The 24,363-nt window shown below is 36.5% G+C and overlaps 1 protein-coding gene across 5 annotated transcripts in view; it reads right to left on the bottom strand.

Moving 5' to 3' along the window:
* Window positions 1-3,847: 3,847 nt before the first annotated feature.
* LOC5565883 (CUGBP Elav-like family member 2) overlaps window positions 3,848-24,363 on the bottom strand; it is a 1,005,294-nt gene continuing 984,778 nt past the window's right edge. For 4 of the 5 annotated variants that reach the window (XM_021848116.1, XM_021848117.1, XM_021848115.1 and 1 more), the window contains 2 exons: window positions 7,993-8,142; window positions 6,148-7,921 (listed from right to left, as the gene is read on the bottom strand). In XM_021848116.1, the coding sequence (XP_021703808.1) occupies window positions 7,650-7,921; window positions 7,993-8,142 (422 nt within the window). In that variant the 3' untranslated portion in view covers window positions 6,148-7,649. Of the gene's footprint in view, window positions 4,572-6,147; window positions 7,922-7,992; window positions 8,143-24,363 lie in introns of those variants that run through there. The other variant, XR_002501013.1, reaches the window with a different exon arrangement.

Below are 24,363 nucleotides of genomic sequence, written 5' to 3'. Positions count from 1 at the left end.
TTACCTTCGGACAAACTAAACAAGACATCCGCATGAATTAGGAACCGTCAGCCCGATATAAGTTGCTAGTACAGGCCAAGAAAAAATTTTATCGCAATCAGATGAAAATTGTGAAAATAAGTGCCAAAATATCACGAAAATTTGGGTTTGGAAAATAGATCAGGGACGCAAAGGTTAATGGATTACTGGCAAGACTTTGTCAGGGGTACGGCAATTATTCTAACAAATGCATTCCTGAGTTTGAGAGGATTCTTTGAAAAAGCATTACAAGATCCTATTTGGATTTTTGAATACACTGATGTGTTGATTCTTATAATGATCATTATAGGATTCTTTGAAATATCTTGAAGGATTTCTAAAAAAAAAACTTTTAAAAAGAGTCTGAAGAAATGTTCGATGGTTTCCTATGAAAATCCTTCAAAGATTTTTGAGGAGTTCTGTCAAAATGTTTGCTGATATGTTCCCACGATTTTAGTATCATGTTATTGAAATACGATTCTAAGTTCTGATAATAAAAGTTTTGCGAGTAATACTCAATACCATCCTCATCAACTTAGAAAATTTTCACATTTGTAAAATTCTAACTAAGATGGTCGGAACTCTGAAGAGATGTTTTGAAGGTTTCAATTAAGAATTTCTCTAGACATGATTAGAAGGGACAAAACGTCGAAAGGACAAAAGGTCGAAAGTGCTTTGCATGGTGGGAATTTTTTCCTTCTTTGAAAAAAGATTTTCGACCTTTTGTCCCATCTTTTTTGTTCTTCGACCTTTTGTCCTTTCGAATCTTGTCTTTTGACCTTCTGTCCTTTCGACCTTTTGTCATAGATTCGATTAGAAGGATTGCTTTAAAAGACATCTAAAAATCCATTAGATATAACTTAAAAAAATCCGACTATAACTAACCATAGCTCCCAGAGCTTCTGGGAGAATTCCACAAGAAATTTTCTGACATATATTTATCAAATTATTTCATTTATTGCTAGTATAATTGAATTTATATTTTTGATACTGTTTCGATGGCGATTCATGGCAAAGTTCCGATATATTTTACAACAATTTTCTGGAGAAAATCAGACAGAATTTGTGCTGAGGGACTCTTTGCAGAACCTGCCAACATCAGGTTAATGAAACTGTTAAGATATTTTCTAGAAGAATAACTTGAACTTATTTCGAGTTGTATTCGATCTGAAAAACTTCCTGATTTGTTATTAAAATGTGCCAAAGGAATTTGTAACAGCCTTTCTAAACAAATCTCAGTGACATAGTTTTATTCACTTTTCATGTTCTGCACTTTTCTCCTAAATTATGTGCATAGAAGTATCATTTAACAAAAGAGACTGGGACAACGTCTTCAACCATTAAGCTATAACTAATTCTTGCAGGGTGTCCATTCAAAATCAGTTTTCCAAATCCCGGATCTTTCTGCTTAAAAATTTTGAATCAGACGACAACAATTGAAAAATATGTTGAAAACTAAACTCAACTCAATTTTGACAAAAATGCAGATAGGACTGATAAACATTTTTTTTTTCAATGAACGTGGTTTGAAACACATTATTTCTTTTATCAATGAAATATAAATCGTGATGCAAGATTACAAAACTCATAATAGGAATAGGTTTACTTCAATTTATTCGTATTCCACTAATGGGACTGTTATGCGGGTACTTCCATTATGGGACGCACATGATTTAGTATTATTTCGCATTTTGTCCACACAAAAACTCAAATTTAAGCATAAATATGGAAAGTACACTATAAATAAACACCATTTACGAAGCTAACTCAAAAGTGGTGAAAAATCATATGGGACTGTTACGTGAGTATGGGCAGTATAACAAATGATACTTCCACAAAAGGCAAAGTTTAATGAGCAACGGTCTCTTCTAATAATGCTTTCAAAATGATGCGTTGGACATGGTCAGGGGATGTTTCATGGAGGAATTCTTGATCCGGTGAAACTCTCGTTAGATCCATGAAGATATCTTTTTGACAGGAACGATATCTCGTCAAAAAAATTGTTATTCTTTCATCAAAGATCTCGCCATAAACTCATAAAGAATCTAATTAAGCACTTCATAAGAACTTTGTCATAAAATAACCTTCAAGGATTCGTCATCGTCATCATCGAAATTTCAAGAGCAGTTTTTCTGTTCAAAGCTAAAGATTGTTCAATAAAAACTTGTTATTTGTTCATCGATTGTAGAATAGTATACAATGAACACATTTTTGTATAAATTTGAAATGACGGATCCAGGCTTCTTAAGGTCTAGTCAAGTTAGTCCTTCAAACAAGGCTGCTCCAACATCAGTATCAGTATCTCTACAAATCCGCAGAACGAGAGTTTTCATTTAATCTTTTTAGTATTTAGTTGAAAACCACTCAGATCTTCCAAGAAATTTGCTAAAAATCCATCAGCGTCGAGAAATCAGCGTCAAGAAAAAAAACAGCCTTCTGAAAACCACTGCAAATCTTATTGGTATATTTTTAGTGATTTTCTAATGATACTTCAATCTACTGTTTAGTTATCGTCATGATTTCTGTTAAGATTGCTAAAAAGCTCTCATTAAGAATTTGCCATGCATCTTGATGGAAATCTGTCAAGCATCTCACCAAGAAGCTTGTCAGTGATCCCTAAGACCCTTCTAGGATTTTTTTTTTATGAATTACTATGACATTTCCTAATACATCCTTTAAATCTCAATACATATCTTGCCGCCAGAAATCTACAAATAAAATTGAACAGGTAGGGTCGATGTACCAAAAGCCGCATAGCTAAGAACAAATATTCGTATAAAATCGAAAAATAACGCTAGCGTCATTATTTTTACATCATCTGAAAGCTTTTTATCTTGGTTTTGTGGGAAAAATATGAAAACTGCGAAAATTCATATGTTTGCATTTATTATCGCTTGTGTCACTATAGGAATACATGTGCCTATAGTAGCACTATTTCTAATTTCTGTTCCTATAGTAGCACTAGCATCACGGCGTTGGCAAAATACTAATCAAAACCGTATTTTTACAAAGCTTTTATATTTTTCCTTTAAAGTATCAAAAGCTTTCGTTTGATGTAAAAAAAGTATTTAATTCATTATTTATTTCGTATAATGGAAAATAATTTCTCTCAGTAGTGCTACTATAGGAACAATAGGTTAATTATAGGCGCAAGAGAGCTCAAATTTTAAGCAAAACTAATTATTTCGATCATTTTTTTAACAAAATCAAGCTGTGTATCAATGGTTCTTAGATAAATAGCTCCTGACCTTGATGTCAAAAAATATTTTAAAAAGATTCATAGCAAAACGGCCGTAAAAAGCCACTAAGGGAACACTGACCCTAGTCTGTTTAAAAAACATTTTTTTTCCGGTGTGTTATACCATTTCCTGGGTATTCCTGTCACTAGTCAAAGGACAAGTATGCTCCAATGGAATGGGAAAAAATCGATCGTGAAGAAATCTTTCCGTATATGGTGCGACACCCTAATAAACTAAAGCGAATATAAAGGATTTCCTTTAGTTGCTCATTTGGATAAGACAAAATCTTTCGGTTATTGAAAACTACCCTAAAAACGTACAGAATACCAATGAATTTATCTAGTTATTGTCATCCTCACGACGGCGCAGAGCACTGCAACATCATCCCATCCAACTAAATCACCCCCCCCCCCCCATTTCCATTTCCCGGAAAGCACATCCTACGGTCGGTCCACATTCAAAGAGAGATGGTAGTGGACGCGGTGCACGCGGGGCATTGATTATACTCGCCGGTTCAATACCCATGGGTTGGAGTCCATGGAACTAAATTGATAGTAATTTCAGCTTTTAATAGAATTAATAATGGCGCGTTGATGTTGGAAAATGAATAATGAATGAGTGACATTTAATCTGATTATACATAAATAGTTACATGTATACATAACCTTCCACTAGTAACAGACCTCTTCCTGCTAGCTGTCTCTTTCTCACGGTGGTGTGCTTTAATAGTTCGTTTTGTGTGTTTTAGTTGGTATACACATTCCACGTACAACGAATTCCCTCTGACTTTTCTATCATTTGCATTTTTGTTTCCCATTTACTTAACCGATACATATACGTGAAACTACTAACTAATTGATTGAATGGTTCTGCGTGTGTGTGTGTTGATCATCAGAGTGTAATTGGCGTGTGAAAATAAATTATTAACCGTTACTCTTGCTGCACACGTTAAACATGGTAAAGTAAAACGAAAATAACGTAACTCAAATTCAAAATATGAAGTTCACTTGGGATATTTTGGCTTAAACGTAAAACATATGGTTGGTGAAAAGTATTTAACAAGTAATGCACTTCAATTCAGGCTGATAGCTGCTGCTGCTACTACTACTATTATAACGTGTAGGTGTAGGGTGTAAAACGAATTCTAGTTCACTTGGGGGGTTGGTAAAAATAAGCATCAATCAACAAAACAAAAGCTGACTACTAGCCTTTGGTTTTTCCCTGGGAAGGTTTTTTGCGTGCGGACGCCGATCCTCTCGGAATTGGTCACATTCTATCCGAAAAACTAACAACAATTTGCACTTTGTAACACACCTTGCTGTCTTTGTGCATTTTCACTGACTTCGGTCAATCACGGAATAGCAACCATTGATATGTGTAGTCAGTCTAAGCTAAGCTAAGCTAAGCTTTAGTTGAAAACCACTCAGATCTTCCAAGAAATTTGCTAAAAATCCATCAGCGTCGAGAAATCAGCGTCAAGAAAAAAAACAGCCTTCTGAAAACCACTGCAAATCTTATTGGTATATTTTTAGTGATTTTCTAATGATACTTCAATCTACTGTTTAGTTATCGTCATGATTTCTGTTAAGATTGCTAAAAAGCTCTCATTAAGAATTTGCCATGCATCTTGATGGAAATCTGTCAAGCATCTCACCAAGAAGCTTGTCAGTGATCCCTAAGACCCTTCTAGGATTTTTTTTTTTTATGAATTACTATGACATTTCCTAATACATCCTTTAAATCTCAATACATATCTTGCCGCCAGAAATCTACAAATAAAATTGAACAGGTAGGGTCGATGTACCAATAGCCGCATAGCTAAGAACAAATATTCGTATAAAATCGAAAAATAACGCTAGCGTCATTATTTTTACATCATCTGAAAGCTTTTTATCTTGGTTTTGTGGGAAAAATATGAAAACTGCGAAAATTCATATGTTTGCATTTATTATCGCTTGTGTCACTATAGGAATACATGTGCCTATAGTAGCACTATTTCTAATTTCTGTTCCTATAGTAGCACTAGCATCACGGCGTTGGCAAAATACTAATCAAAACCGTATTTTTACAAAGCTTTTATATTTTTCCTTTAAAGTATCAAAAGCTTTCGTTTGATGTAAAAAAAGTATTTAATTCATTATTTATTTCGTATAATGGAAAATAATTTCTCTCAGTAGTGCTACTATAGGAACAATAGGTTAATTATAGGCGCAAGAGAGCTCAAATTTTAAGCAAAACTAATTATTTCGATCATTTTTTTAACAAAATCAAGCTGTGTATCAATGGTTCTTAGATAAATAGCTCCTGACCTTGATGTCAAAAAATATTTTAAAAAGATTCATAGCAAAACGGCCGTAAAAAGCCACTAAGGGAACACTGACCCTAGTCTGTTTAAAAAACATTTTTTTTCCGGTGTGTTATACCATTTCCTGGGTATTCCTGTCACTAGTCAAAGGACAAGTATGCTCCAATGGAATGGGAAAAAATCGATCGTGAAGAAATCTTTCCGTATATGGTGCGACACCCTAATAAACTAAAGCGAATATAAAGGATTTCCTTTAGTTGCTCATTTGGATAAGACAAAATCTTTCGGTTATTGAAAACTACCCTAAAAACGTACAGAATACCAATGAATTTATCTAGTTATTGTCATCCTCACGACGGCGCAGAGCACTGCAACATCATCCCATCCAACTAAATCACCCCCCCCCCCCCATTTCCATTTCCCGGAAAGCACATCCTACGGTCGGTCCACATTCAAAGAGAGATGGTAGTGGACGCGGTGCACGCGGGGCATTGATTATACTCGCCGGTTCAATACCCATGGGTTGGAGTCCATGGAACTAAATTGATAGTAATTTCAGCTTTTAATAGAATTAATAATGGCGCGTTGATGTTGGAAAATGAATAATGAATGAGTGACATTTAATCTGATTATACATAAATAGTTACATGTATACATAACCTTCCACTAGTAACAGACCTCTTCCTGCTAGCTGTCTCTTTCTCACGGTGGTGTGCTTTAATAGTTCGTTTTGTGTGTTTTAGTTGGTATACACATTCCACGTACAACGAATTCCCTCTGACTTTTCTATCATTTGCATTTTTGTTTCCCATTTACTTAACCGATACATATACGTGAAACTACTAACTAATTGATTGAATGGTTCTGCGTGTGTGTGTGTTGATCATCAGAGTGTAATTGGCGTGTGAAAATAAATTATTAACCGTTACTCTTGCTGCACACGTTAAACATGGTAAAGTAAAACGAAAATAACGTAACTCAAATTCAAAATATGAAGTTCACTTGGGATATTTTGGCTTAAACGTAAAACATATGGTTGGTGAAAAGTATTTAACAAGTAATTCACTTCAATTCAGGCTGATAGCTGCTGCTTCTACTACTACTATTATAACGTGTAGGTGTAGGGTGTAAAACGAATTCTAGTTCACTTGGGGGGTTGGTAAAAATAAGCATCAATCAACAAAACAAAAGCTGACTACTAGCCTTTGGTTTTTCCCTGGGAAGGTTTTTTGCGTGCGGACGCCGATCCTCTCGGAATTGGTCACATTCTATCCGAAAAACTAACAACAATTTGCACTTTGTAACACACCTTGCCTGCTGCGTAAAAACTGTAAAACTTTCCGAGAGGCCGTTCCCGCGCAATGCCTTTCCCAGCCGTCAGGCTCTAAATCTACTACTCTTTTTCTCTCTCTAAGCTGCGGTGGAACTAATAATAATCAATAGTTGTAAGTAAAATATTGAACGTTAATGAAAAAATAAACTACTCAACAAAATCCAGCTTATGGTACACGGTCATTGCTCGTCTTGCCTTCCTACTGTTGCTTTGTGCAAGTTTTCTACCTTTTTGTGTTGGTTCTACCAATCTAGTTTTTTTTTGTAGTTGGAATTTTTGGCTTTCTCCTTTAGCTTTCATAAAACAAGTAACGAAACGTAACGTTAACCAAAAATAAGGAAAAAGTTAAAACAGGAAAACGGCCACCATAAAATCTGGAAACAGGACATAAAAACGTTTCATACACAACCTTGTCCGCTGGTTTTTGTCTCATTTGTCTCTCTTTCTGTTGGGCACCACAAGCAATAGTTTCATCATCCTCCTCCTCCTTCGTCTTGCAATGTGTGTGCTGCTGTCTGATGTGAAATAAGCTTATCGCGAAACAATTACATTTAACGTTCCTTTCCTTTGAACCATTACAACAAGACAAGTTACGAACAGAACGACGACGAACGTAGAAGCTACTCTCCCCCTCGACATTAATTGCTCCACACCAGTCTTTCCCTTCTGCTAGTCATTTTCCCCATTTTTATTGTTGCTGTTGTCCCGATTTTTGCTGCTGCTGAATTCCTGCTCTGACATCACACGCGCGCTCCTAGTAGGGTTTCGAAGCGTCCTTCGAGCGCTTCAGTTGCACTTTCAGCCGCTTGGTGCCGATCTGGAAACCGTGCATCGCCTGGATGGCGGCCTGCGCCGAGGCAACGTTGTCGAACGACACAAAGCCGAAGCACTTGGACAGGTTGGTTTGCTTATCGATGAACACCTTGGCGGACACCACGTTGCCGAACGGGAGGAACGTCGACGCCAGATCGGTATCGGTGAACTCCTGCGGCAGGTGGTAGATGAACAGGTTGCAACCCTCGGGACCTGCGGGAAATATACGCGAGATCACGGTGAATCGAGGAGTTCTTGCGAGATGAGAGCAAGGGGGAACTTACCTTCGATCTGCTTGCCAGCGGCCGCGGCCACTGCCTGCGCCATCGTCGGATTAGGTAAAGGCGTTGTGGTGAATGCTGCTGTAGCCGCCGAACCAAACTGGGGCAGGGCGGCGTACGGCGTCAAGGTGGTGGCATCTGCTCCTGCGGTCCCTGTAAGAATCGAACGGAAAGGGGGTTGTAATTAAAAACTGATTTGACGGGGTTTTGTATGAATCAGAGCGATTGGCAGGAATATGGTGGGGCTAGAATCATGCAACGAAACTACGCGAACTATCCGGAACATAGAACATGCAACATTTGCTTGAAACAAAGCAATTTCCAATCAAATTGGCTGGTAGCCAAAGGGGTTATTGGGTAACTACCACCGCTTTCCATGTCCGAAGATCCGAGAAATGGTGGGTGTGAAAAACGCGCCAAACCAAGTAACGCACATGCAAACGTCACTTCAGACGACCACCTCCCAAATGTAGCCACGGTGCTCCCCAGACCGTTATTAGCAGAAAAAAATCTCCATCAAATTACCAGCCGCTTTCTATAGGGCTGTTGTTATTCCAACCTTTCGTTTTTTGGTGAGTTGCAATGTCGCGCTACACGATAAGCGTTCATCCAGCGTGCAACAACCAGACAGCTCACCAATCTATCACATCTTGAGATTATTTCTTATATCTCTCTGAGTTCTTCTGGTAAGCACAGAATTCTTCCAAAAATCGCTCAGTAATTCTTCCAATGCAAATACTACTTAAACGATTCTTCCGTTCCCTTTAGGATTCTTCTGGGCATATTTTTTTAATTCTTGCTAAATCCCTCTGCGGTTTTTGCGTGTATGTCCTTAAGGACTACTTTTAAAATACTGGAAATTAAATTCTTCGAAATTCATGAAAATTCTATGGAAAATTCTTCCAAAAATCCTGATGCAATTCTACTAGAAATTCTTCCGAAAATAACTCTGAAATTTATTCCATAAATACTTTTGGGATTCTTACGAAAATGCCTCCGGGAGTTTTCCGGAAATCATCTGAGATTGTAGTAATTAAGTAAAGTAGATAAACGAATCCCAGAGGTTATTTCACAAGAATCCCTGAAAGGTTTTCAGGAAAACCACAGACATCCGGATAAATTCATGAGGTATTTTTATAGAGTCCCAGATTCGGACTCAGTTTGGCTTTCTATTCCGCAGAATCATAAGATGTTCTGTAGCTTAGTTGGTTAAAGTGCCGGTCTAGCGTACACGGAGTCGTAAGTTCGAGTCTCACTAGAACGCGTATTTTTTCGCAAATTCATGTCTCAATTTGTCAAAGAAACACACTGTGTCTTACAAGTTCCCAAAACTATCCCAGATAGCTGTCCACAAGTTTTCTTAAGGAATTTCCATTTGAATTCAAGAGGGGTTTTCAGAAGATCTCATCAAGAACTTCAGGAAATTTCAAAGGAAATTCAACAATTCCCGAAGAATCACAGAGAGATTGTATCAGAATATCAAAATTCCAGACGGATATTCGATTTTTTTCCAGAAAGGTTTCAGGAAAACCTAAAGCAGGATCTCCATTAAAATTAAAGACGGATTTCTAGAAAAGGGCCAGGAGAATTTCCAAACAATTCTGAAGAGTTTTCAGAAGAATTGCTGAGAAAATTCTTGGAAAATTTCGGATGGATTTCCATAGAAAAGATTGTTAAATTTATCCCGAGAGATATCTGGAAGAATATCAACAGGATTTCCGGAAGTATTCCATAGAGATTTCCGGAAAAACCCCAAGAATTTGAACGGAATAACCTGACTGTGAAAGAATATATTTTTTACTATGATTTGAGACGGATTTCCGGGAGAATCCCAGAAGAATAGCATTAATCCTGAGAGAATCTAAGCGAGATATACAAAAAAGTCCCAGGGACGATCATGAAAGAATTAATGATGGGTTTTTGGAATACATTTCAGAGGGTTAATTATAATAGTTTCAGATGGATTTCCGGAAGAAATCCTGAAGGATTTTTGTAAGAAACCCCAAAAGTCTTCTGGAAAAATACCGCATTTATCTATAGGGTAGAAGCAGCGGTTATGACCATAGCATAAATTAAAACCATAGTGTATTCTACAAAGCAAAGCCCCTAGAATCATTTCTTATTCATTAAATCACATTCAAATGAAGAAGCTACATTCATTTAATTGTTCGAATTTATATAAAAAGTAAAAGAAATAATTCATTTTCCTTATAATTTTTGATCATTGGCCAGAGTATTCCTAATTTGGTCACTCCCATAAGAAATTAATGCGATTGGTCAATTTGGACCCCGAAATTATAAAGTATTCGAAATTGGTTTTAGTGGCCCACACTGATCACCAACGGAATTTTCAATGATAAAACAAAATTTTTGCCCAGTTTAGATATTTATTAATATATAATATGGATTTCGCTTTCGCTTGATATATTCGCAGTATGGGGGCGTAACTAAATCTGTTTATTCAAAACTCCGCCCAGAGGTTACGTATAGCTTCGATTCAAGTTTTGATGGCATAATTCTTCTAATAATCACGGTAAATGAAGAACCGTTCACATATCTCTGGATTTTCTTTGAATCTTTAGACTTATATCATCAAATGAGTATAACTTCAACACAGGCCCTATGATTTTTTTTTTTTAATTTTGCTTAGCTATAAAAATCTACTGGTGATCACAAATTTGTTGGACATTTTCCTCCGTTAATAACGGTTCTGGGAGCACCGTGATGACAGCATCAATTGCACGAGGGGGCCGATATTGGGAGTTGGTTGCCTGGTTGGTGCGAATTTAATCATGACGACCCATTGAACCGCCCCGGACTTGACCAACACCGCTGAGGCTATCTATCGCGACCGCCAGAGGCCAGTAAACCGCAGCTACATGACCGTTGATAGCCGGGGTGTGACATCGGAGCCATCCCGCCCAAAAGCCGCGGCCAGATGTTGCCGTGAGGGTAGTCGTTTTTTTTGTTTGCTGCCTTCTGGTGTTTCAATTTTATAAAATATTTTCCAGCTGGTAAATCATATGCGGTGGTGATGAAGATTTTTTTTGGAATTCATTTCGAGGACTCAACATCAGTGTTACCATCGATGATACTGCAGCAGTGGGTGATGACCCTGATTGGCATCGGTTTTCGTGGGTTTTTGTGGTTCATCCATTATTGGAAGCGAAACTCGAACCGCCGGCCGTTCCTGTTGATGTGTTGTTTGTGATGCGAAACCGCGAGAACAGGTCAGTGCAATTGCAGGAACAGCAACAACAACTACCAAATGGATGATGATGACCATGTTGATGGGTGAGATATGTCGGTCGTGATGGAAATGAATTTAATTTGGTTTTATTTATTATATCATTACAATCATTTGATTACCTATTTTCATCACGTACACGTTTCGAGGTGTGCCACACGGTCATGAATCCAATTATTGTGATATACTGAGAAAAATAAACGAGTTAAAATCTGATCGGGCACAGAGCGGCTACATGCAGTTCCGATTACAATGTACCAAACCCGATGGATGGCATTGAGTGCGGGTGAAACCACTGGAAACACTTCAACTGTGTTGTTTTCACCATGTTCTAGTAAACAACTTGATGATTGAACAAGCATTGAAAGCCAATTTTTATTTGAGGCCATTAACATTCACTGTTAGCTGTGACATGTGTAACAGCTTGGAATCGTTTGAAGATAGCCCAATAAATTCCGAACGCATCTTTGAAATATTTTTTTCTTGTTTGAATGTTTGGAAAATTGCTGGGAAAATTATTAGACATTTTCCTAGGGACATCATAGGATAAGCTCCTGGAAAAACCAATGCGATAAGTTAGCATTAGCATTAAGCATTTCGCACAAATTCGAAGATGGTACAGTCCTAGACCATTGTATGAAGGTTGCCTTCTTCCCGTCCGTTACCAAAGTCAGAGGTTTGGGGCTAACCTCTTACTCTTAGACAAGATTGACGCACCCTCCAATAGTCGAGAGCTGTCCTGGCCACGTCCTTGCGAAAGCTGGGGAATGGGAGAGGATGATTGATTGAACACCTACTTAAGAAAGATGCAGAGAACTCTACGACCTCTCATAGGTGTTACGGGATGTTGCGGAATGTTGATGGAAAGGGTAGTGCCATAGGGTCTACCACAAAAGGCCGAATCACAAAAGGCCGAAACATACAAAAGGCTGATTCACAAAAGGCCGAATCACAGAAGGCCGAATCACAGAAGCCCAAATCATGGAAGGCCGAAATTTTAAAATAAATTTTAGTGAAAGCCACCAACAATCAGCACATTTTTCTACAATATCATGGACATTTTTACAGTAGGGTAAGGCGGGACAAGATGCACAAATAACATTACTAGCTGAATAATAGTTTATCCATTATGTAATAAAATCGATTTTATTTTCCTCATATTATTTTCATAATATGTCATTCTAAGATTACCAATTGAAATATACGGAGAAAACCGTTTGCAATTTTCTGTATATCGATAAATATGCGTACATGATTTTAAAAGTATGAGACTTTTTAGTAAAACTACCATAAACAGTAAAATTTATACTTAAGACTGTGGTTTAAACTCACGATTTAGCTCTCGTTTATACAAATATATATTCTTTAGCAATCCAAACTAGTTTTGAACACGCTTTTTACTTTTCTCTTTTGCTGGGAGTGAAAGGATGGTGTATCAGCAAATTTCACCATAAATGGGTAAATCACTAAAATTACTAATATCAGAGAATGGTGGCATAAAATTGATTTTTTCAAAGCTTTACCTTTAGTAGAATAGTGAAGGATACAAACATACTATTTGTTCATAAAAAATAGGATTTTTGTTTTGCGAAAAATAATGTTAAACTTTGACGAACTGCTTTTCTTAGTAGTTTTTGGAAAAACTATTTAGCTCTTCAACCAAAAGCATTTTCTGAGATCTTATATGTTCCTAGTATTGTAGAATAATAGTTCAACGATGCACAGAAAACCGATTACGATTTTATCAATAAATAAAAAAGATATAGCATAAACAAAGTGTCCACTTTATAAAATGAACAGTCCTTAATTCCTATAGGATATCAAATTATATTACTTGAGGTCAGGCTCGATAGCAACTCCTCTGAGATGCAAAGATGAGGCGATTTTGCCGGTTTTCTGAGGAGTAAAAACTTAACTAAAAATTTTCAACACAGGTCCTCAAGCGATTCGAGTGGGAGTGCAAAAAAAAAATGCGATTTTTCCGGTACTCTCTTTTTTTTTTTGTTGCAATACTCACCTTTACTCACGCTTCAAAAGAACTTTTGAGTGTCACGCCCGAACATGCTTAGCATTTTTTCGCTCACTCGCAAAAAAATCAGTGGCAACACGATAGCTTGAAAATTAATTGCGTTCAGTCAGAGTGGACCAAGTGAAAATCTTAAGTACCGACAAAAATATACTGGTCCAACAAGCAAATTCTAGGAAATTCCATAGATACACCATAGAACTACCATAAACTTCTATCGGACTCTGAAATCGACTCAAAAATGCAATAATCTATCAGTTTATTGCTTTTCAACACATGGTCCGCTCTGTCTGCATAGAAATTGTTGCAATTCTGACCACCCCACAGAGGAGCACCTAGAACAAATTCGTGGCCATAATTTCGAACTTAAAAAATTAAGATTTTTGCAATGTTGCTGTACAGCGATCGGAAACGCGAAGCACGATGAATTGTCGTAGGCATCAAAACAGAATCTGCGAATAAACACTAAAAACCGTTCTGGCGCTTCATTCGTTCGTGTTCCATTTTCGGATCGCTGTTTCTCCCGACGGTATCATCGGGTGATTTTCCATCGCTCGGTAATGTGAACGGTACGATCCACGCTGCCTGTTCTTCGCGAAGAGCAGGAACATATTCATTTCGATCATCTTCAAATGGGCTCGCAACAATCACGCTAAACTTGCTCCGCTCAAAAATGAGTGCCGAGCGCACAAAATTGGCCTCTTTTCGTGCAGCACAGATTCTGTACAAAGGGGCTGTACACAGTTTTATGCAAACGGTGGTAAACAATACTGAATGAGTGAAATGAGCACAGAGGAGGAACGCTTGGAATGCGGAATTCAGTTCCAGTTTTAAAGTTTTTTAGAGATTTTTTCATTTGAATAGCCGAAGTGGAAGCAAATGGGGAAAAAACTTTTGCATTTGCGACCATCTTCCGGCTTTTCGCTAGAAAACATATTAGAAAACTCCCCATCTTACCAACGGTCAACTGTCTGCTGCCGCGCGGGAGATCATTGACAGATCCGTTTCCATCGATCCCCGCACAACCGAAGGCCAACACGTCGGCAACTCACAGAATGAGTGCGACCTACACAGAATTTTCACTCAGTCAGCCAGTTCTGCATTGGTTGCCTCATTCTGTATAGTTTTAATACATGCGCTGCGTGGAGCTGGCTTAGCGTTGAGTGTTTGCTTGACTTTACGAGAAGAAGCAACCTTGCAATGAATCACCAGAATGAACAGTGCGTGGATAAATGAATCCTACGAGGGGAAAGGCTTCGCGAACCACTTATCGGTGTGTTTGTTTTGCTTCTTCGGCGTTGCATCCGTTCGCTTTTTGCGATGCTCTTCGTGACTCAAAAATGAAAAATGAATTTTGGCGAATGTTGGATCGCGAAGATGCGTCGATCATTGTTCACGAAGAAGATCCATCGCAACACTGGATTTTTGACCCCGCTATATTTTTTAAACATAGCTAATAGTATGCCGCATGTTGTGGCTACATTGAAAAGACGTTATATAACCTTGAAAAAATGTTAAAAGTGTTCAAAAAAGCAGGTTTTTCAATGGTTTTTTCATTTTTTAATATTATATAAACAGAATTATTGTTTACATGTGACAATGTTTCCAAAATAAACATATATTTTTTACTGAACTTTTTGAGCTTCTGCATAAAATTTTCCAAAAAATATTTTTTATTTGTTTATTTTCAAGACAATTTTGCAAAACAAACTTTTAGTCATTTTTCGTAAACTTCAGTATTGAAAAAGTTACCTTATACGGCAATATCCGGCAAAGTTTCGACCACAGTGTGAAACTTACACATGTTATCTATCAGTTGCAGCATAAAACTTTTCCGCATATTTCCGCACTTGAAATTTTAAACCTTTTGAAAATATCATGTTCTTAATGCGTTTGTTCAATGTGATGTCTGAGAAAATTGTAATTTAAACATATTTATTTTAATTGCATAACTAACTTAAGTAAAATTGTTAATTTTATACAGTATTGGACAAAACATTTGCAACTTTTTCGATTTTCCATACAAAATGACCAACTTTGGTAAGGTAGATCTCAGTTTTTTATGGACCGATTCGAATGAAGTTTTCACAGAACATCATATATAACTTGAATTTTAACATACATTTTTGAATAATTTTTCCAATCACGGGTTTATAAGTAATAACGGTTTAACTAAAGTGTAATTTTCGACGAAAAATTCAAAACTATTTATCTCAAAATCTGATTACCCTACACAAAAACTGTCTTCAACAAACTTGTTCATCTCGTTATAATCTACAATTGTGCTGAAGGTACCATGAAGGTATTCCTTCAATATGTGTATATCATTTATGAAAAAATAGTCAAAAATTTCACTTTAGTCAAACAGTTACTACTTTTGAACTTGTGATTGGAAAAATCACTCAAAAATATATGTTAAAATTCAAGTGATGTCTGATATAGCTGAGATATAGCTTACCAAAGTTAATCATTTTCTATGGAAAATCGAAAAAGTTGCAAATGTTTTGTCCAATACTGTAAATAACGTATATCACAGTTTTTACACATGACATCGCCAGATCAGATTGAGCAAATTTTTGAAATAAACAGAAATGCTTTGTAAGAGACGCAATGGTGCCATGATTAAAAACATTGTCTTTTGGACTTCTTCCTCTTCTTCTTCTTGGAATTACGTCCTCACTGTGACAGAGCCTGCTTCTCAGCTTAGTGTTCAATAAGCACTTCCACAGTTATTAACATCACATTAATAGGTTTTGAGATATACCGTAATTTCGGTTGAAATGGATAATTTTTCCCGGTTGGTTTTATCTGTTCTCTTCCATGTTGACAATGTCAAACTACTGAATACAGGAAAACAAGTACGACGGTACGACGACCTCACGGACTCATGTACAGAAATTTTCTAACAAATGTGGTTTTAGTGCTGAAAAAAATCTCATGAATAAAAACTGGGGGGATTCCGTTTCGGGGTGAAATTGAAAGATCAATAATTTCGCGGAAAACGCTTCAATGTAGGCGATTTAGAAAAAAAAATTCCCGATACTGAATTATTTCAACAAAATGAGCTCATTGCCACAATGGTCGGAAAAAAACGAAGTTTGGCCAAAACTAGTTTTATCACTTTAATCGATGAAATATGTAATCTGAATATGTTATTTGGCGTTTTTATTGTTTCCGAAGGGGTTATTCACATATCACGTAACTTTTTTTAAAAGCTTTTTTTTTTATTAGAAATGCAATCGAATTTGGCTGAAAGCACACATTTTGTTTGTATTTTAACGAGTTTGATCAAAATATGTATGAAGAGTGGTTGAATATATTTTATATCAACTTTGTATGGAAAATATCGTCAAAATGTATGAAAATATTGAATTATTCAAATAGCTCTAACTTGTAAATCAGCAAATTTCTGCAAAAAATTTAAACGTTTTTTGTAAGATCTAAAGATGAATTTTAAAGTGCAATATTCGAAATGGCGGCGACATGACGCGACAAGAGTTGTTTTTCATGTTTAAAATCATCAAAATTACCTAAGTGTAATATTGAACGGTATAAAAACTTCAACCAAATATTTGTTTCCATCCTCATGCTCCATAAAAGTGCTGAACCATAAGCTTTCAGATAGTATGTAACTTTGGGAAAATATTGCATTCCTTAAATATGAATTTTGTACTTTATTTTATTGTTACATTTTTCAATTTCATGACTTCAGTCAGTTTGACGTCATAAAAGTCAAAGAAATTTAAATTTTAGTTCAATTTCAATTAAGAACCATAATAATATAATACATGAGGTATATTTTAAAATAATAAAAATCATAAAAATCTCAAGAAAGTGTTTTGGTAGTTTTGGCCGCTCCTTTATATGGAGCCCGACCATTGTGCATTGGTACGAGTTTTGTTGATAAAAAAAAAAACGAACAAACTTTTAGGCTGTTTTTGAATGTTTGTTGATATCGTACCATACATGATTCTTGAATTCAACATTATTTTCATAGAAATAAACATTCTTCAACGCAAAACAAATCTTCACTACTCTCGATCCTTCAATAGTCATCAACGTTCATTCACACCATTGTTTGAAAAAAAAAAAAAATCCACAGTATTATACGCATAAAAGTCCTTTTCATCGAGGTTTATGGTCCCAACTTTCAGAAATGACGGGTATCTAAAGCATTCTCAATGGACTTGCTTATCCTCTTGGCGAGCTAGATGCGCATCAATTTATGACGTACAAATCTATTTTTCATCTGTTAGTAGAATATTCAAACGATTGGTCATCAGAAATTAACTCAAAAACTGTTTGTTTTCAATGGTATTTTTTTTCGATACGGTTACTCACTGATATGTGGATAATTGTCCTGAAACGGTTCGAAATTAATCCTAATTGAGTAATAACAGTTTTTTAGTCAATATTAAAGTATGAGCAGGTCATTTAGGGTAAAACATAATTTTGGCCATGATTTACCCAAATTACTCTTGTGTGCACCCATCCAAATAAGGTATATGGTCAAAAATCAAAATCAAATGCATCGAAATAAGTAATATTTATTAATTCCTATTGATGGATGAGTAGAAAAATCATTCGATGTTGAAAAATCTAAAAAAAAAACTCTTGAAATGTTTTTTGTTGCCTCGCATTCCCCAGCGCGCTGATCATTTTCGCTGTTATGGTAAGCACTTGGTATACTCTGACTGCATACTTTTATCGATTTTTATTGATCATCCAAAGTAGATTTGTTTCACATCTCTCGAAGTTCACAACATTCATCAAATCTGTTAAAAGTGAAATTGAGGTAAGGTAATTGCGCATTTAATGAAATAATAATCAAATTTTCTCATGATTTGTACTTGGTCCGCTCTGACTTAACGCTGACCAAGATATGCACTTAGACCGGTTTTGAAGGGTACAATACTGAAATACACTGTTTTTATTATCTTTATTGAGATTCTGCACAGATGGTTCAAATACGTGAACGAGTTAAAACACAGACTTGTAGAGTAGTTTCTCCAAATTAAAAATGAGTTCTGTGTTGTGTTTACCTTCAAAGGACTAGAGTAGTTAGAGCGAATAAAAAAATGAAAATCACAAATATTTATCTATCTCAACCTGCTCATTCGAGTACCTGGTATTCGTGGAATTTCCCCACTGATAAGGCCGGAACAAATCATAAAATCTTCTTTTGTCACCTTCCGTCAAAATGGGTCGAGGGGGGGGACAATAAAAAATAAAATGGAAATTCAGGTAAATTAATCATTTTTTATACTTATATGCTGCAACACCATGTTTTTGTCACATATAACCTTCAAATCAAGACATTTGATGTCATTTTCATTTTTATTTTCCATAACATTAATCTAAAATATTTTTCATAATTCGATTTCTTTTAATAACAGGGTGTTTTTTCTTGAGTTTTGATGAGAGAAAATATTAAACTTTCAAATTTTTTTTAAGCTATTTACAATTTTAGGAACACAGCAGAAATGTTGCACTTGGGTGCAACTTTTAATTAAATTTATATTATTCTAATTTGATTTAACATATATGTAACATTTTGTTTGTAAAATATTTCACTAGATTTGAATAAAATTGATGAAAATTGGCTCTGTGAAATATATTGTTCTTCTATGCCCTCTTGTTCCATGTTCTTTGCAAACCTTAGCGACTAAGGTAAGATAAATATGCTTAGGACAACAGTAGGGACAATGGAAATTCGCAGTAAAATTATTTAAATTTCACGGGTGATGAAGGTGATGAAACTAAAATTTCTCGGCTTTGTCGCGGACCCATACTGTTGTTCAAATTTTGCATTAAGTACCTGTTCTCAATGAAACTACATTTCAAATATGTAAACTAAGCGGTGTGTTTTAATTGTAGTTTGTATTTAACCAGGGTGGCAATCAAAAATTTAAAACAAAACAAGCAATCAGAAGAAGTGCAAGATAAACTAAAAGATATAAAATTTTTACATTAATTAAATTTACATAGGAAATAAACTGAAAATCATTGCGTTTTTCATATGAATTAAAACGATCAAACGAATTTCGCGGATTTTCCTGAATTTTGAGTCGAAGGCCAAATTTTGCAGCCTACACGAAATCGCGAATTTCCATTGTCACTAGTTGTAAGTGTCCTGAAGAGCAGCTTTGATGGCACTTTTTCTATATACGGTTTATATTTATAGAGCGAATTCCCCCATAAATATGGTTTTATTCTAAAATGAAAAATAGAATCATAACGTTTACCTATACAAACACAATACAGACAAGGACATTTGATACGCAGCTTGTGGATGATGATTACGCTTTCAACATTTATATTTACATCCAGAAAAAGGAGGCACGCTATGTCTGAATCAGCAGATTATAAAAATCTAAACATCGGATTTCCTCTAGCTAAAGATCAGTATTCGGTCCATATTTTCATAATCGAAAGGTTTTAAAATATTCTATCGGTGAATTTTTTTTCCATACATTTTGTATGGGCAGATTTCGGTCACAAAACGGGATTTTTATAGATTTTGGTATATAAAATAGCTTAAAAGTGGATACCTAATACTAATCTCTAGCTAGGAAAAATCCGATGTACATTCGATTTTTATAATCTCCTGGTTCAGACATAGCATGGGGGGATCTACTAGGAAAACATGTATTCAAATAAATTTTAAGAGCCAATCATCGATTTGACACATTTATTGTTCATTGAAAGTTTATATGAATAATAATTCATGGTAATCACTAAAATATTCTATTTTCAAAGTCTACACTGTTACAGTAAAAGTGACGTGAACGTTATTCTAAAAGAAAACCGTTCAATAAAAGATCCCACATCTAGAAGCATTAACGAACAGATTTAGGACTTATAATCCAATAACACCTGTTATCTCATGTAATATCGTAAAAGGGAATTACAAACTAGCTAAGACACACATAAAAAATAAAAACCAACACTGAAAATAAGACATTTTATTTATTTCCCCCCTCTGACTTTTTGAAAAATTTGAAGGGGGGGGGGTGGGGTGACAAAAGTAAAATTCCAAATTTGTTCCGGCCTAATTGGAAACCACCATAAATATTATACCACCAGAGAAACCTCATGCGGTGTAGCGCATCAGTTACATCATAGTACCAACAACGCTTTCATGTCATCGTTCAGTTCATCCTTGCATTCATTATTGATCATTTGAAGAGCGTCAGTTAACTTTATCAGCAGAAAAAGTGGTAAGGGATACAGCGCAAAAAAAACTACATCTCATTTGATTCCATTCCTGCTACAATGAACCGAACAGAGCTTCCATGGAACAAACGAACCGCGGCGTTGTTCGGGTGGGTGGTCGCAATGAAAAATTGCACTTCCGCCCAGCTCTGCTAGTGCCCTCGTACCCACGGAACGGCGACCACTGTATGACACACTGCGATCCGCAATAATTATCATCATAATTACATTTTTAATAATTATAAATTTATAACGTTTTTCCCGTTGCTTTCGTTCGCTGGCGGTCGTGGGGGGTTGTCTACCCGGTTCCTTTTTTTATATCGGTTTATACACATAATTACCATGGTTGGGGTTATTACCATGGTGGCTTTGACACACCAGTTAGTATTTTGATTTACGTTCCTGCGTAAAGTTGGGGAAGGGTGTCTTTTTGTTTCAACATTTAGAATTTTCCGGTATACGACATGTGTTTCAACGAAATGTATTGTATTCTAAAAGGTAAACCCATTACAACTGCTAAATAAGTTTCCTCTGATTGCGACGTGAAATGAACATTCCATTCTGAGCAAACGTACTAACCTAGTTCTTACGTAGGTATCCTACAACCAGCTGTAATCTATTAGTAACTTGCCAGTCGCCACTAGGAGTGACATATTCGCTAATTAGCTGACCGCTGCCGCCGGGTACTCTAATTTGTAGGTTTTCTCCAGCGGCACTATCAATTATTTATGCCAGCAACCACCACCGGGTTGTTTCCTATGGCCAGAGCCAGGGTCGGATTCACAAATGTGGAGCCCCGTAGCTACAGTATTATGACTTTTTATTTTCTTCAATGAAAAAAGAGACAATTTGTTCATTACTTTTAGGTTAATTCTAATCACTAGTTCAGTATCAGCAATCAGCAAAAGTATCAGCAAAGTGCAAAACAACCGTAATATTTTTACAAATTTTCTACGCCAGTTCATTTTTGCACAAAACCGAAATAATGTTAAGACGAGGTCGATGGTCTAATTGCTATCGCTTCTGTTATCAAAGCAGAAGGTCGTGAGTTCAATCCCAGCCTCTTCCCATACATAGAAAGCCTGAACGTTGAGAAAACGTATACTACTCTTAAGTAGGCATTCAACCAATTATTCCTTCCCAGTCTCCAGCTTTCGCATGAACGTGGCCAGAACAACTCTCGGCCGTTGGAGGTTGCGTCGATCTTGTCTCTAAGAGTCAGAGGGTAATCCTAAGAGACTTGTTTTGGGTAAAATAGAGACTTTAGATGCCTTTTTATGAGAAAATATATTTTTAGAGATCTGCATACCTCTACCTCAATTAAAAATATTCTAGGCCGTGTTTTGTGCCGGAGGTCCAAAAATGTCGATTCGGCCCTGGCCGAAGCATACGTGCAAGTCCAGTCCAAGGCAGGTAATTTCCCCTGAAATTCTGGCTATTAACTGCCAAATGTGACCGACCGGACTCTGGCTCGGGTGGGTACTTCCTCATTCCCGAACCATCTGCTCGCGGGGTGCCGTTATTACGGTGAATCCAACCCGCGCCGGAATCGTTTCATATAAAAATTTAATTATTATGTGGTTGCGACCTGTACTCTTTCGTGGATGGGTGGGGCAGTACGGGAACCACAACCACATGCTGCTGCGAACCGTCGTTGGAGTCGCGTTGAGCAACGGTACACGAGAAAGGACATCACATCCCAGAAATAAAGTCAGTTGATACTCTCGCTGGCCCCATCCATTGCTTCTTCCACGAGGTCCTCCTACTCCTTGCCCTCGTCGTCGACGTAACATAATTATGGCTTTTTCCAGTAGAAGCTTGGTATTGTTTTAATAATTTCCCGGAGACGGGTCTTCCGCGCTTGGAGTGCAGCAGCAGCAGTGAGTAGCAGCACTGAAAACGCGAGGCGCACACCACATTAACTGAGTGGGACCCATTTCCGGCCGCGCTCCCGGTTGAATGTGCCTTGCTCTGGTGACGGTGACCGCAAATAATATCATCTACCTGTCGGGTGAAATACATACATACACCCCGTAGAGCTCGAACAGGACGGGACGCAGAAATCATTTCTGGGATTTTATTGCATTTTTGCCCTGGTTAATGTGGTAAACGGGAACGGTATGTCTCCAGGTCAAGTAACGATTGTAGTGTGTAATGGCAGCCGGTTGTTTTAAATGTTTAATTGTTCTCGGTAATCGTGCGGAATGAGAATCAGTATTTGGATGCTTAATAGCTGAAAGCTATAGGTCAGAATGATAAAATGTATGACAAGTTACTTGAAAATTTGGGTTGGAATGCAAGTCAGTACCTACACTAAGGCAAAAATACTTAACAGGGTGTCGAATCAATTTTGAAAATACAATTCCTTGAGTTTCCCTGACCTTCTAGTCGTTTTCCAGATCATGCTGATTTGTTGGCTTGGTATGTTTTTGATCGTATGAATAAACTGAGCAAAAGCTTTTACTTTACTTAAATACACCTGTCAGATAACTTTTGAAAACTTTGTTAAGCGTTCGTTCAAGATGATAAAATAAGACTGCGAGCAATTGATCAATTTTCAAACTTGATAATTCGTTTGAATCAAGCGGTGAAAGCCGAATATAAGCTCACCTGTTGGAAATACTCATTTGAAACCTTCAAGCCCAAAATATACATTTAATATTAACATTTTTGTAAATAAGACGCAACACTATCAAGAACCACCATGCATTTTTAGTGGAAGAACTTTCTTCCTGAATTATGACTTTTTTCAGGTAAAAATCCAGTCTTTACTAAAAAAAACTTTCAAGGATAATCAACAGAGATTTCTCAGAAATTCCTTTTCTAATTTTCAATCATATTTTTCCAAGTATTCATCCAATACTTCTTCAGAAACTTTTCTAATATTTCTCCCAGAAACTCCTTATTTTTTCGAATATGGGGAGAATAGGGTCATAATGAAAACATGGTGGAGAAAGACCCTATCCATTGATAATATGCATATTTCATCATTTTTTTACACTGTATGAAATCTGTATTGTTTATGAACTTTTTGACGGAATAAAAGTTTATATTTTGCTTCAAATGTCCATTAAAAGTTTACTTTAAGTCTTTCTCTGCTGTGCATATAGGCAGGGCGGTGGAAGATTCTTATTTTTGTGCAAAGTAACGATCCCAGAGAAGTTTTTTGCATAGCTAGTGTGATCAAGAAAGAGACTTTTCACATATCAGAACGATTGTCAGCCCTCAAGAATATTATATTCACTAAATTTCACTAGTGTTCATGTTGCTCCGATACCTTTTTGCCGGATTTTTGTCAATTTTCTATCTCGTTTTTCTGAAATTTCAGGTTCCAAGCAATTCCTGGATTCCCAAAGAAATTTGGTCGAGGAATGTTATGATCAGGGCTGTGATTGGTAATAGTAGTAGGCTTGAATTTCGCGAAAATCACGTGGCTTCTCTCACTACAGTGGTTTAAAATCGTGAATCTCATCAAGTAGCCTATGTTGGGTACATGGATTTTCTAAATCAGTAGTGTCATTGAAGGCTCTAAATGCGGGAAATGCAGCGGGAAATAGAACATTGTTCTACAGTAGTTCTGGGTTGTCCTTAGCAACGAGTGTTTTGGTATTGGGGATTTTTTTTTATTTCCGTACAAAGTGGGCCGAAGGGTCTAAGATTTTCATGAAACTTTTTCCACAGGTAGGGCTCATCAATATATGAATTAAAAAAATTGAGAAAAATTCAAAGTCGCTTATTTTCCCGGAAAACTCAGTTGGAATTTTTTTGTTTTCCTCTGACACTACCGTGAAGGCCCCATACTCTGCGCACTTAAGGCTTTTCAAATTAAATTAATTGAAAACAAAACACAATATTCTGAAATTTTGGAAGCAAATACTTATTGATC

Source organism: Aedes aegypti, chromosome 2 (assembly GCF_002204515.2).
Source record: "Aedes aegypti strain LVP_AGWG chromosome 2, AaegL5.0 Primary Assembly, whole genome shotgun sequence".
Classification (NCBI taxonomy): domain Eukaryota; kingdom Metazoa; phylum Arthropoda; class Insecta; order Diptera; family Culicidae; genus Aedes; species Aedes aegypti.
The sequence above is the reverse complement of the archived record's forward strand: the minus strand, read 5'-3'. Positions and strand labels throughout refer to the sequence as shown.